The following is a 13,000-nucleotide window of genomic DNA, read 5'->3' as shown; positions in this document are numbered from 1 at the left end:
ATATTAAGAGTTCTTCCCCAAATTTTCTTTAGCTGCTTTGTTCCACCCCTGCCATGTGCTGCCAAACAGGCTTGGTGTTCCTGAGACCACAGCAGGTATGTGACTTGGAGGGGCATTGAAATCTGCTACTTGAGGAAAATGGGAAAAATGCCTGGTCTTCAAGAACCTCATAGTTCAGTGAGAAAAACAGAAATGTAAAGAAATCATCTCTGGACAATGGTGTGCAAGCTGTAACATGCTGCCTACTGTGTAGTGATTTCACGGGAGACAGGTGCCATGGAAGTAGGACATTGTTTACCTCCAATTTACTGCTAGGAACAACTTTAAGGGATTTTCCCAAGGTCATAGAGCCAGCTAATAGCAGGGCCATTATGCTACCCAACCCCCGTGGCTGCAAAAGATACAAAAGAAAAGCAGAGGCGTGAACTACAGTGTGGCAGGGCTCAGATGGGGCTTTTCAGAGGAAACCCTTGTCCAGAGACTCAGAAGAGTAGGAGTTTGCCAGACGGGCCAGATGGAGAAGGACACTGCAGGTAGAAGGAACAGAGAAGGCAAGAAAGGGGGTGTTGAAAGGTTGGGAGTGGTGGATGGGGAGGCAGAGAAGAAAATGAGCCCAGAGTGGTGGGTTGGGACTGGCGTGAGAAGGGTCCCAGACCCCCTGCCCAGGATGCAGATTACAGCTGGCCAATCACTGCCAGTCTCAGATCCTTGAGTTCTAAGGCACCATTAAGGAGTAGGGCTTCCCCGATGGCTCAGCAGGTGAAGAGTCTGCCTGCAATGCAGGAAATTTGGGTTCGATTCCCAGATTGAGAAGATCCTCTGTAGGAGGAAATGGCAACCACCCCAGTATCCTTGCCTGGAGAATCTCATGAACAGAGGAGCCCCGAGGGCTACAGTCCATGGGGGTCTCAGAGAGTTGGACATGATTGAGCACACATGTACACACATCAAGCAGTAAAGAGAGGGACTTCCCTGATGGTCCAGTGGTTAAGATTCCATGCTTCCAACAGGGCGCATGGGTTTGATCCCTGGTGGGGGAACATGCCCTGTGGTGCAGCAAAAAAAAAAAAAAAAAAAAGAAGTAGTAGAAAGAATCAGCAATCTATGTGCGTGTGAGTGAAGACGACATGCCCCTTTTCTACTGAGTCTGAAGAGGAAAAGGTAAATAGATATTGGCTTATATGGATTTACTCCCACAGATGGGACTGCTTGCTAAAGGAAGACTTTATGAATAAAAGGCGTAGATATTTGCAAGCACCACTGATTGATATAATAATCTGTGGCACAATATTCCTGTCTTCGGGTTATAGGTGTGTTCATTTATGTGCCCAGAGACACATTGACACAAATCAGTGATTAAAGCTCTTCTTACTTCAAGGCAAGTGATGTTTCTTTTAGTTCAAAAAGCCATAGCTGCTTCTGTATGTTTCCTATGACATTTTCAGAAGACTGGAAATTGGGGGTAGGGGGACAGGCATCTCTGTGGACAACTTAGGTGGCAAGACACCCCCAAGAGCCCAAGGATTTCTGAGTGTCCTTAGTGATCCAGGACCACATTGGCCGGCACCCTCTGACTACCTTAATCAGGTGGAAGACCCAGAAACCCTCACTCTTGGCTTCCCAAACTCTCAAACTGCAAAGATGACCTTGCTGATTTCCACTTTCTTTTCTTTTTTAGCCACACTGCATGGCATGCAGGAATTTAGCTCCCCAGTGGAAACGCGGAGTCTTAACCACTGGACCACCAGAGACGTCCCCACCTTCCTTTTGAAAAAGGCTCTTCCTTTGACCAAGAGCTTCCTTGGTGTCTCAGGCAGTAACGGGAAGATCCCCTGGAGAAGGAAATGGCAACCCACTCCAGTACTCTTGCCTGGAAAATTCCATGGATGGAGCATCCTGGTAGGCTACAGTCCATGGGGTTGCACAGGGTCAGACACAACTGAGCAACTTCACTTTGACCAAACTTTCATCAGGCTTCTCTAAGCCTGCTTCTCAACAAGACCTCAACTGTGACCTGTAAGAACTGCATCTCTCAACACAAATGATTTTGTCCACCCTCCCACACACAGAGACCTAAAAAAATAATCTAGCCTGGCATCTAGCAGCCTAAGACCATGGTGTCCCTGCCATGACCCAGCCCACCCCATCCCCACTTGAGTTTCTGTCTGAGAAAGCCCAAGTCTACCAAGGGAATTTACTGTTTGTTCCAGCCAACACCTCAGATAGGATCCTGGCCTCCATTTTCTTAGAGCATTTATTTTGAACACTTGTTGTAAATCCTTTCTCTATGCCTTTGAGATGTATGTGTATCTCCTGGAACCCAGGAGTGTCTTTCCTCAAGGACCTGGGAGCCATTCCTTTGAAATATAACCATCAGGAAGGATGGGGCCCCTGTGTCTCCATCTGTAAGTAGGTATCTTGTTAAGGGCCAGTCACCGGGCTAAGATGGCCTGATCATACTGACACTGACTACTCATCTTGTGGTTCACTCGCTCAGTCATCTCAGACTATTTGTGACCCCATGAACTGGAGCAAGCTAAGCTTCCTTGTCCTTCACTATCTCCCTGAGTCTGCTCAAACTCATGTCCCTTGAATCGGTGATGCCATGCAATCACCTCATCCACTGCTGCCCCCTTCTCCTCCTGCCCTGTCTTTCCCAGCAAAAGGCTTTTCCAATGAGTTGGCTCTTTGCATCAGGTGGCCAAAGTATTGGAGCGTCAGCATCAGTCCTTCCAGTGAACATTCAGGGCTGACCACTCATCTGCTTTTTTTTAATTTTTCACTGTCTTGACTCTGCTTTAGTCCTCACTCACTCTCCTTCCCTATTCCCTGGTTCTCCCTTTAAAGAGGCCAGGTCCCCTCTGTATAGATCAGAGCCAAGCTCATTTCTAGACTAAAGAAGTCTCTTTCCCCTGCTGCAGGAGTACTCAATAAAATCTGTCTTTACCACCACTTCCTATTACCCAGATTTGTTTTTCTTTAGCGCTTTCTAGAAATGTTCCTGGGGAGTTGGAATCTTGGGGCTCCCCCATAACCTCAGAACCAACAGGCCTCCAGGATTTGGAATTTAATAGCAGTCCACAGAAGTGAGCACGGGGGTCAGCTATTCAGCAGGCAGCCAACGAGGCCTGGACCTAGATGCACAAAAGGATCTTCCTTCGCTTAGGCAGGGAAGCCCTTGAGAGGCTTCCTATAGAAACAGCAGCATAAATCAACCACAGCTAAATACAGGAAGAAATTTTGATCTTTGAGTTCCGGGAATAGCCTGGGGGCCAAGGTGTGGACACCAAGGTGTGGACACCAATGTTCTGAAGGAAACTAAAGTCTCAAGAGAGGGACTTCCCTGGTGGTCCAGTGGTCCAGTGGCTAAGACTCCACGCTGCCAGTTCACAGGGCCCAGGGTTTCAGCCCTAGTCAGGGAACTAGATCCCACATGCCACAGCTAAGAGTTCACATGCTGCAACTAAAGATACCACAGGCCACCATGAAGATCAAAGATCCCATGTGCCACAACTAAGACCCAGTGCAGTAAAAAAAAAAAAAAAAAAAGTCCCAAGAGAGGCTTCAGCATCCTCAACTGCACAGCACCTAACCATGGATGGTGTGGGGAAGGGGATGTAGATAGAACTGACTGTGTACTATGGCTGATTCATGTTGATGTATGCCAGAAACCATCACTATATTGTAAGGTAATTATCCTCCAATTAAAAACAAAATAAATTTGTAAAAAGAATTGCCTATGTAGATCTCAGTTTCCTGGGATTTGTCATAAGAACTGACAAGCAGAAATGGCCCAGACTTGAGGAACAGACAATCACATCCAAAAAGCACCCAGACCCTGTGTCAAGAGGCATGTTTGGGGGTGACATATTCTGGTACCCTTCAGGATGAAGGCAGGACGTCTAGAGCAAGAGTGTTCAGGAGGAGGGAGCAGGAATTCAAAGACTTGAGACATCTGGACATGCAAGAGAAATAGCAAGGTGGTGAGTGAGTCAGTAGGGCCGGTGGGGCTGCAGGGGAGTGAGGAGAGGGTGGCAGGGGTTAGCAACCCCTTCACATCGCTCTGCTTCTTCTCCACACACATGCTCTTGGCCTTTGTCCTGAATCAACCTGAACCAGCGTACCTCATTTTGTTTTAGAAGCTTCCAAGTAGTCTGCCATCTGGATACAATGCGATTTACTTAATATGTTATAGGATTTTTCCTTTCCTTTCTTTAAGATACCATGAGGAATGAGGCGGAAATCAGGAAGCAGTTGGAGTGGCTGATAAAAGGAGGAAAAATAGAGCAAGCATGCTCTTAACAGTTGCAAAGCCCAGGGCAAAAGTAGATGGAAGCCTACATACCGTATGGCTAAGTATTAAAAGTGATAAAATAAATTAACATACTGTTAAATAACATAAATACTGTCTTCCTGGGACTTCCCTGGTGGTCCAGTGGCTACCAATCTGCCTTCTGATACAGGGGATGCAGGTTGGATCCATGGTGGGACACTAAGATCCTGCACACTGCAGGGCAACTAAGCTTACATGCTCTCGGTCCCGCACCACAACTAGAGAAGTCCACGCTCCACAATGACGAGACTACATGCAACTAAGACACATTAGAGGCAAAAATAAATAGAAAATCAGGGCTTCTCTGGTGGCTCACACAGTAAAGGATCTGCCTGCGATGCAGGAGACCCAGGTTCGACCCCTGGGTTGGGAAAGAAAAAGAAAAAGAAATACTGTCTTCTTACCTTGACAAGTAGCCTTCATACCAGTCTGGAAGGCCAGATTTAAATTTAGAATTTTCAGCTCTTTGAGGTTCTGCACCCAGCCCACGGCCTGCCACCACCTCTTCCAACTCCTAGCTCCTATCCTGCCCTGAGAAGGCCCTTGAATGCACAGGTCTGGACATCTCAGCCTGCCTGCTGAGGTTCCACCTACTCTGCCCTTGGCCTAGGGCTACTCAAGAGGATGGACCCAGGACTGGGACCCAATTGTGCCGTATAAGCAGGCAGGCGTCATTTAGGCAAGAAATGCCGAGGTGCCAGATATTCAGACTGTGGGCTACCTGTGGAGGGAGGAATGGGAGGTGCTGGGTAGGCAGGATTCCTTGATTCCACAGACTTCCTGTCCCTTGGGGAGGGATATAGCTGCAGGTGGGAGGAGGAGGTGGGGGAGAGTCAGAGTGGCGTCCTGTGAAGCCTGAGGCCCAGGGCAGAGACCCCACTTGCCCACGTCTCAGGCTGGTGCTGCTTAAAAGTGGACATTGCCTGTTTACCTTGGGGAAGGAACTGGCAGCATGGAGAAAGCGGGCAGGAAAGAGCAGAGAGTTGGAACCAGCAGCCCAGCCAGCTGGGGGGACCCACGCTGAAAAGTCAGCCAGAAGGAAAAAGCTGCTAGTCCTACCCAAGCATCCTATGTCGGCACTGGCCAAAGGGGAGAACATGATCCTTACAGAGACAGAAACCTTAGCTCTTATCTGCTCATAACAATAACAGCCACAGAAACCACAAAGAGAAAGTACAAACAAGGAAGCTGAAACAAATAATGAAAACACCATATCGTCTCTTCTGTTGGTCAGTGAACATCATTGTGAAGTCAGCTGTTTTCCCGTAAGATGCTGGATGTAAAACTGGGAATGTGGATTTCAGGCCCAACTTGGGGGCTAATTAGCATTGAGTGGTGAACAAGTCACTTTGCATCTGTTTGTCTCTTCATCTACTAAACAGGAGCATGCTTGCCCTGTCTCTATCTGCAAGGGATTTTTATAAGTATTCCCCAAACTGTATTCCTTTGCTGGAGGTGAATTTTCTGTCTCGAAGCTGACTGGCTGGCTCATCATGACCTTGATGCAACCTTCAGGAAAATCAGGAAGAGAAGTAGTCCAATTGCCTCCTGCCAGATAAGCATCCAGGCAAAGAGGACCAGGGCTTCCCTAGTGGCTCAGATGGTAAAGAATCTGCCCGCAATGCAGGAGCCCTGGGTTTGATCCCTGGGTTGGGAAGATCCCCTGGAGAAGGGCATGGTAACCCACTCCAGTATTCTTGCCTGGAGAATCCCCATGACAGAGGAGCCTGGTGGGCTACTGTCCACGGGGTCACAGAGAATTGGACATGACCGAGTGACTAAGCACAGCACAGCACAAAGAGGACCAGCTGAAAGGGAAGACAGATCAGCCTTTCTCAGAAAAGGAGGGCAGCTGGTCTTTGTAAGCACCTGTCTGCCAGCACCAGGGTCAGCACGTGGGGTGTCTGGAAAGCAAACCCCAGACATCTCCACTAGCAGGCAGTCATCTGCACAAAAGACCTCTGTCGTTTACATTTCACTTAGCTCCTGGGGACAAAAGCAGACAGTCAAGGGGCAGGTTCCAAGCACTCACTGTGTGCACAGCTGTATGGGATACATTAGGGAGCCCGAGAGCGGACGAGAGACAGAATAAAGATTCTAGAAGAGCCTGAGGAATGAGAGGTGTTACTGCAGCCATTTTGGGGAAACACAAACTGTGGTGGGTAAATCTGGAAAGGAAAGGTGACAGATTGCATCTTGTAAGCTACACTGAAGTTCAATTTTGATCTGATTTGCAACAGGGCACCCCTGGAGAGTTTTAAGCCAGAAAGTGAAATTGTCCATGGTCTTTAAAAGTTCTTTCTAGCCCCTGCGTGGATAAAGAATGTGTGGGAAGGGTTTGGAAGCAGAGACTATTTAGGAAAGAGGTCCAGAAGTTCAAGTCCCAGGCATGGTGGTCAGTCCTAGCCTAGCTGAGGATACAGGGAGAGAGTGGGGCCAAGGAAGACAGCCATGGCTCTGGCCTGCCCAATTGTTCCTGTTCCCTGAGATCAAGACTGATAAAGAAACGAGTTTCTTTGGACACGAGGGGGTTGAAAGGCCAAGGCAGACGCATGAAATTGAACTGGGCAGATAAAAATGTAGCAGAGAACACAAAGCATTTAAAAAGGCACAGGAATGGAAGACGTATGTCCACCCAAGCGTTTCGAATCTTCCCTTTAGCGCCGACCAAGTCAAGCACAAAGGCTGAGCTACACACGCGCGCATCTGCAGTCTGCTGGCGGCTCCTGGGCCGCAGCCTCTGGGTTGCGCATGCGCTGCAGTTGCCATGGAGACGCGTGGCCCTTCCCGGGCGCTAGGCGCCGCCGGAAGCCACTGGCTCGGCGGCCGCGGGTCTCCAGCTGCCGGAGGTGCGGGGGAGCGGTCCCGCGGGTGGATGGACGGCGGCGGTGGGGCCCGGGCGTTGGAGGACGACGAGGACGAGGAGGAGGAGGAGCGACAGGGCTGCATGGCGGCCTCGCAAGTCTCCAGATTGCCCCCCATCGCGGGTTGCACCTCAGAACTGACCAAACGGAAGGTGAAGAAGAAAAAAAAGAAGAAAAAGACCAAGAGGTCGGGCAAAGGGGACGGTAAGAGGAGCAGCTAGCGCGGCAGCCTCAGCTCCCACACCTGAAATTCTTCTCCGAGGACACCCACTCTACCCCTGAGAACCCTATCTACAAGTGCAGCCCAGAAACAGAAACTCGTGGGTACTAATCAGAGGTCCCCTGGCTCCCCGCACGATGAGGCTCCAGCCCTTCCCATAGAAACCATCCATGTCCACAGAGACCCCAAATCCTGTGTCAAGTTCTCAGCACCTATGGAGACCTTCAACCCCACATAGAAACACCCCACAGAGCCTCCCAGCCCCACAGTGACTCCTAGCTTTATACACACACTCATCATTCTAATCCCTCAGTCCAAACTCAAAATCCTGATCATCCTTACCTTCCCCACAAAAACCTCAAGCCCTCCTACAGCGATGCCTTTATCCTCATACACAGACTTTCCCCTCCACAGGTAGTGAGGCACTAGTGACCTGTTCTGTCAGGCACACACAGAAGCACAGGCTCTTGCCTTCCAGCTGAGGACCCTCCTTACACCCTCATTCCTTAGGGGCCCCTGCCTCTGGGTGCCGCGTAGACACCCCGATGCTGTGTGTGCTTAGTCGCTTAGTCGCTCAGTCGAGTCTGACTCTTTGCAACCTGACGGGCTGTAGCCCTCCAGGCTCCTCTCTCCATGGGGATTCTCCAGGCAAGAACACTGGAGCCGGTTGCCACACCCTCCTCCAGAGACACCCAGGAAGTGCATATAATACAGAGTATACACCTTGTACAGACTGCCCTTCCACTTCCCTCACCTGCCAAGGCCAACCTTCGACTGCACACAAACACCATCACACCAGGCATTGCTATGCACTTTATCATCCTCAGCACCCTCAACAACACCCCCTTCTATCAGTATTATCACCAAATAAAGGTAAAGCATAGATAGCCAGCAGGCACACACATTCACAGGCTGCACACTCACCTGCCTAGACCCCTCCCCACCCCCATTCACATACAACTATACACTTGGGATTCTCACTCCTGGTTTCCCTGTGGACATATCACAGAAACACACCCACCAGCAGCTGCCACAAACCCACAGGCTTACCGTGCTCCTCTCAGAGAATTCCCTAGGGACTCCACAAAGGCCCTGAGCACTCACTTGTGGAAAGAGTGCAACAGTGATGTAGAATATGCCTGTCTGTGGGTGCTGTCTCTCTTGTCAGTTGTGTGGTCCACTGTGGGGGCTCTTGCTATCAGGGAGGTGGATCAGCGCCCCTTACCTCTAGCATAGTTAGTCCTGGGTTCAAGTCTCTGGGCCCTGGCCTTTGTACAAAGCTGGCTCCCCTGTCAAGCTGGAGGCCAAGATGTAGCAGCCTTCCCTTGTAGTTTGGAGAAGTGGGGGATGGGCAGATTACAATTACTTCTCCAGGTGGAATCATCATAAAAAGGCAAGAAAACAGTTCTGGAGTTTAAGTCAATAAGCTCCAGGTGTACCTGCCAAACAGATTAGGAAATTTATTATCTTTTTCAGCTTAGCCTCTGACTCTAAAAATTACAGTGGCATGTACTTCATACTGTCATCAGGGGACACCAAATAGTTTTGGGGAAGTGGGAAGGTATAGGAATGCCGAGAGGATTTTTTTACCCCCCTTCTCTCCTTTTCTCTCTCTCTTTCTTTTTTTGGTGGGGGGAGGGAGATTCCTCTCTCTCTGCCCCCAAAATAGGATGAGCTGAAGAATCACAACATGTAGTATTTTATATGCACGTTATATAATTCAGAAGTGCTATTAATATTTCAAAAGAATCAGTATACGCCACACAGCAGAAGTATTTCCTGGCTTGACAGAATGCTTTCCATAGTCAGATTTAGGAAGTTTTTCTGTTATTCTCCATTTCTTCCATCATAAAGTGTCTAGACTAGGGGTAAGTCACAGGCTCCCAGAACTGGGCAGTACCTTGGCGAGCAATGGAGAGGTGAGGTGGGGATGTGTGGAAAGAACCCAGCGCTGGGAGTCAGGCCTGCGTTCAGATCCAAGCTCTGCCACCTGCTATGTGACATTGGAAACTGACGGAGGCTTTTGGAGTCTGTTTCCTCACCTGGAAAACAGGGCAGATAGCCTCTCCCCAAGGGGATCTAGCTCATAGTATATGCTCAGTAAATGGTTCCTCCCTGCCCGACATGACAGCCCAAAGTCTATAGGCAGTGGGTGTGTACGGGGCTGGTGGGCTTGCCCACCTGAGCCCTAGGTAAGGAGGGGCCTTCAGTACCCTCCCCACTTCATCTTTGGTGGTTTGGGCATCACCCCTGAGCGGGCTCAGGGCAAGTATCACAGAGGCTAACGCCGCCCATCTGCTCAGCAGATAAACATCAAAGTCAAGGCATGAAGACTCAGCAGCTGTCTCCAACCTTCCATGACATATTAGGTCCCGGCAAAGATCACGGCCCAGGGCCAGAGCACAGACAGAACAAGGATGAAAGCAAGCTCTTCTCCTACTCCACCACTGTAAGCCTCCCCCGCTTTGTCGAAATAGAAGAGACCCTTTCCAACCAGGTCAATGAAAGTCTGCGCTGGGATGGCATTCTCGCTGACCCAGAGGCTGAGAAGGAAAGGATTCGCATTTACAAGCTGAACCGTAGAAAGCGGTACCGAATTTGGGCCCTGAAGGGCTTCCACTCTGACCCTGGTGCTGCAGAGACCCCCGAGGACCCAGCCTACCTCTCGGATCAGGACAGTGGCAGCAGCAGGCAGCTGATGGCCAAGGGCCCCAACCACTGCTCAGAAGGAAACCTCGTGTCTACGGACATACCACCTTGAATGTGCCCAATCTCATCTGATCTCGGAAGCTAAGTGGGGTCGGGCCTGGTTAATACTTGGATGGGAGAAGGAAACCTTATCCCGAAGCTCCTCCACTCCGACTTCCCTGCTGCTCTGCTGGAGCCAAAGCCCACCCATGACCTGGATAAGCTTATGATTTATCCTTCCCACCAGTCTATGTGTTAAAACTATGTCTATACATAAATAAAGGGAAATCAGACTTAGCTCTGAAGGAAGCAGGTGTCTGGTGGGTTGATGAGCTCAGTTCGCCTTCCACCAAGATGTCTTTCAAAGGCCCAGGAAAGCCACAGCTCCTTAAGAGTGTAAGCAGGTCGATGAACAAAATTCTCTTCTGAATGTCCTTTTTTTCTCAAATAAGCTGGCATTGCTTTGTTATTTAATTTCCCGTCACAATTAGCTATCTATAGTCTCCCCCACCCACAAAAAAAGAGAAAGTGGGTAGATGGTATCAATTCTAAATCTGTTTTAAAAAATATTTATTTGGCTGCCATCGGGTCTTAGTTATGGCACTCAGATCTTTCATTGTGGTGCTCAGGCTCCTCTCTAGTTGTGACTTCCGGGTTGAGTTTCCTGCCTTGAGCCTGTGCAATCTTAGTTCCCCAACCAGGAATCAAACCCAGGTCCCTTGCACTGGAAGGTGGATTCTTACCCACTGGACCACCAGCAAAGTCCCTAAATTCTAGTGTTAATCGCTCAGTCGTGTCCAACTCTTTGTGACCTTATGAACTGTAGCCCGCCAGGCTCCTCTGTCCATGGGATCCTCCAGGTAAGAATACAGGAATGGGTTGCCATTTCCTCCTCCAGGGGATCTTCGCAACCCAAGGAGCAAACCTGGGTCTCCTGCATTGCAGGCAGATCCTTTACAGTCTGAGCCACCAGGGAAGTTCCTCAATTCCAAATCTTAAACTAATTTCATGGGTAAAATTCCTCCCTTACACAGCATGTTTTCAGAAGCCCAAGGAAAATGCCCTGAATAGCCTGGAGACTTTTCTTTTTTAGATATACTCACTGCGCTTTTGTGGCCTTCAGAATAAGGGAGTTCCAGAGAATCCCCTAAGGGAGGTTATCACGCGAGGTCTCAAAAGGAATATTGCTTCTCTTATCAATATGGTCCTCCTCTAATCCCCCAAGACAGTATTTCAAGCAAACTTATGGAGCATTCAAAGGCTCTGCAGTACTATTTGTTCAAAGTTAATGTTCTTGTCTACAAATACTGGGTGAGGGCCATGTGCTGCCTTCGTCTGGGTTCTTCCAGAAGCAGACAAAGACTCCACCACAAGTAGACGATCTGGGAGGCGAAGGGGGGACCAGTGGAGAGGATGCAGAGGAGGGGAAATGGCCAATCCAGGGAATCTAGTAAACCAGCTTCCACACCGGGCAACTGGGCCTCAACCCCACAGAAAAACTCCGTCAGGATGACCCGGCCCGAGGGTGAGGGAGCTGGGGTGTCACTCTCCCCAGAGGCATAGGCGGAGGGGCCCTGGGGGGGTGTTGGTTTCTGGGAGTTTCCAGCCTGCCACATGAGGGCTAGAGGCCAGTCTCACCTGTGGGGCAACCGCCCTCTGGCACAAAGATGCAGCTGGAAGGTTCTGAGAGATCGAGGTGGTCTCGGGTAGCACTGGACACCTCTGTCAGCACAGTGCAGGCCCCAAGAGGGACACAGTGGACGTGAGGCTCCAGCCTTCCAAGGAGGTGAAGGCGTGCAGGGTACTCGGGAGAAGTCGAAATCCAACACAAAACATCACAGGCAGCTTCTTTAAAACTTAAGAGAAAGTGGTATGAGCCAAGCACATAGGCACATTCTAGCCACCTGACCAGCCCTGAAGGTTGGAAACCCACCGCCTCGGTACTGACCAAGGCAGGTGCAAATCATAAACCCAATTATTTCTGAGCTGTGCTGATCAGCTGATGCATTCTGCTGCAGAATAGCTCACGGACCCACGGGTACGCAGCCTTGTTCATCTTAGTGAATAGATTCATCGTGTAGTTCTGGAGATGAGTATTCAGGCCCCCGGCAGACAGAGCAGCCCCTTAAGAGGTCCAGTGTCAGGGTTTTCATGTCTTGGCCACCAGACCTTATAAGATATACTGAAGAGGCTTTCAGAAGAGCCCTTCCTACCCTGGAGATGAGGTTAGCAGCCTGGCCTGGCACAGGCCATCCCTATGCCAAGGCCAGGCCGGTCCTGTGCTATCAGGTTGTGGGGCACCCATAGAATCAAGCAAAGGGGACCCTGGGCTCGGGCGCGGCTCCATGGTTAGGAGGAGATGGAAGTGTGCTAGACCCAGCCTTAGACCTCGCCCGGTGCCCCGGGTTCAATGTAAGGACAGCAGAGGGTGGGGCAACTGAGTTGGCATTTCCTGTGCCTTCTGGCTCCACCAAGGTGGGGGGAAGTGCATGGAGGAAGCCGAGGGCACATCCGCCTCAGGATGTCTTGGTCGCTTTGCACTGTCTTCCATGCAGGGTGGGGGTTGGGGTGGCCTGTGGTTGCCTTTCTGCCTGAGGTGTTCTGAGATAGTGGGGAAAATGATAGGCTTTGACCTCAGAGCTGCATTTTTCTCTGTCTTACCTCGCACTACCTATCTGACCTCAGACAAATTGCTCAACCTCTCTGAGCCTTAGTTACCACATCTGGAAGCAGGGATGAAAAATTCCTACTTCTGTGTTGTAAGAATCAAATGCAGTAATTACACAAAGCATTCAGCATAGTGCCTGGGCCCTAGGAAGCACTCATTCTATATTAAAGTTCTGAGCAATGATATTTTAGGAAAGGGTAGCCGCACAGCCACTGGAAAGACTATTC

The 13,000-nt window shown here is 49.9% G+C and overlaps 1 protein-coding gene across 1 annotated transcript; it reads left to right on the top strand.

Annotated features, from left to right (window-relative positions):
* Positions 1-7,100: 7,100 nt before the first annotated feature.
* C5H17orf97 (chromosome 5 C17orf97 homolog) lies at positions 7,101-10,436 on the top strand. Its single transcript, XM_043900767.1, has 2 exons — positions 7,101-7,401; positions 9,721-10,436. The coding sequence occupies exons 1-2, from the start codon at positions 7,101-7,103 to the stop codon at positions 10,176-10,178; spliced, it is 759 nt and encodes a 252-aa protein (XP_043756702.1). The 3' UTR covers positions 10,179-10,436.
* The last annotated feature ends 2,564 nt before the right edge of the window (positions 10,437-13,000 follow it).

The sequence above is a fragment of the Cervus elaphus genome, chromosome 5, assembly GCF_910594005.1.
Source record: "Cervus elaphus chromosome 5, mCerEla1.1, whole genome shotgun sequence".
Classification (NCBI taxonomy): Eukaryota; Metazoa; Chordata; class Mammalia; order Artiodactyla; family Cervidae; genus Cervus; species Cervus elaphus.
This window is presented reverse-complemented; position numbering and strand designations above follow the sequence as displayed.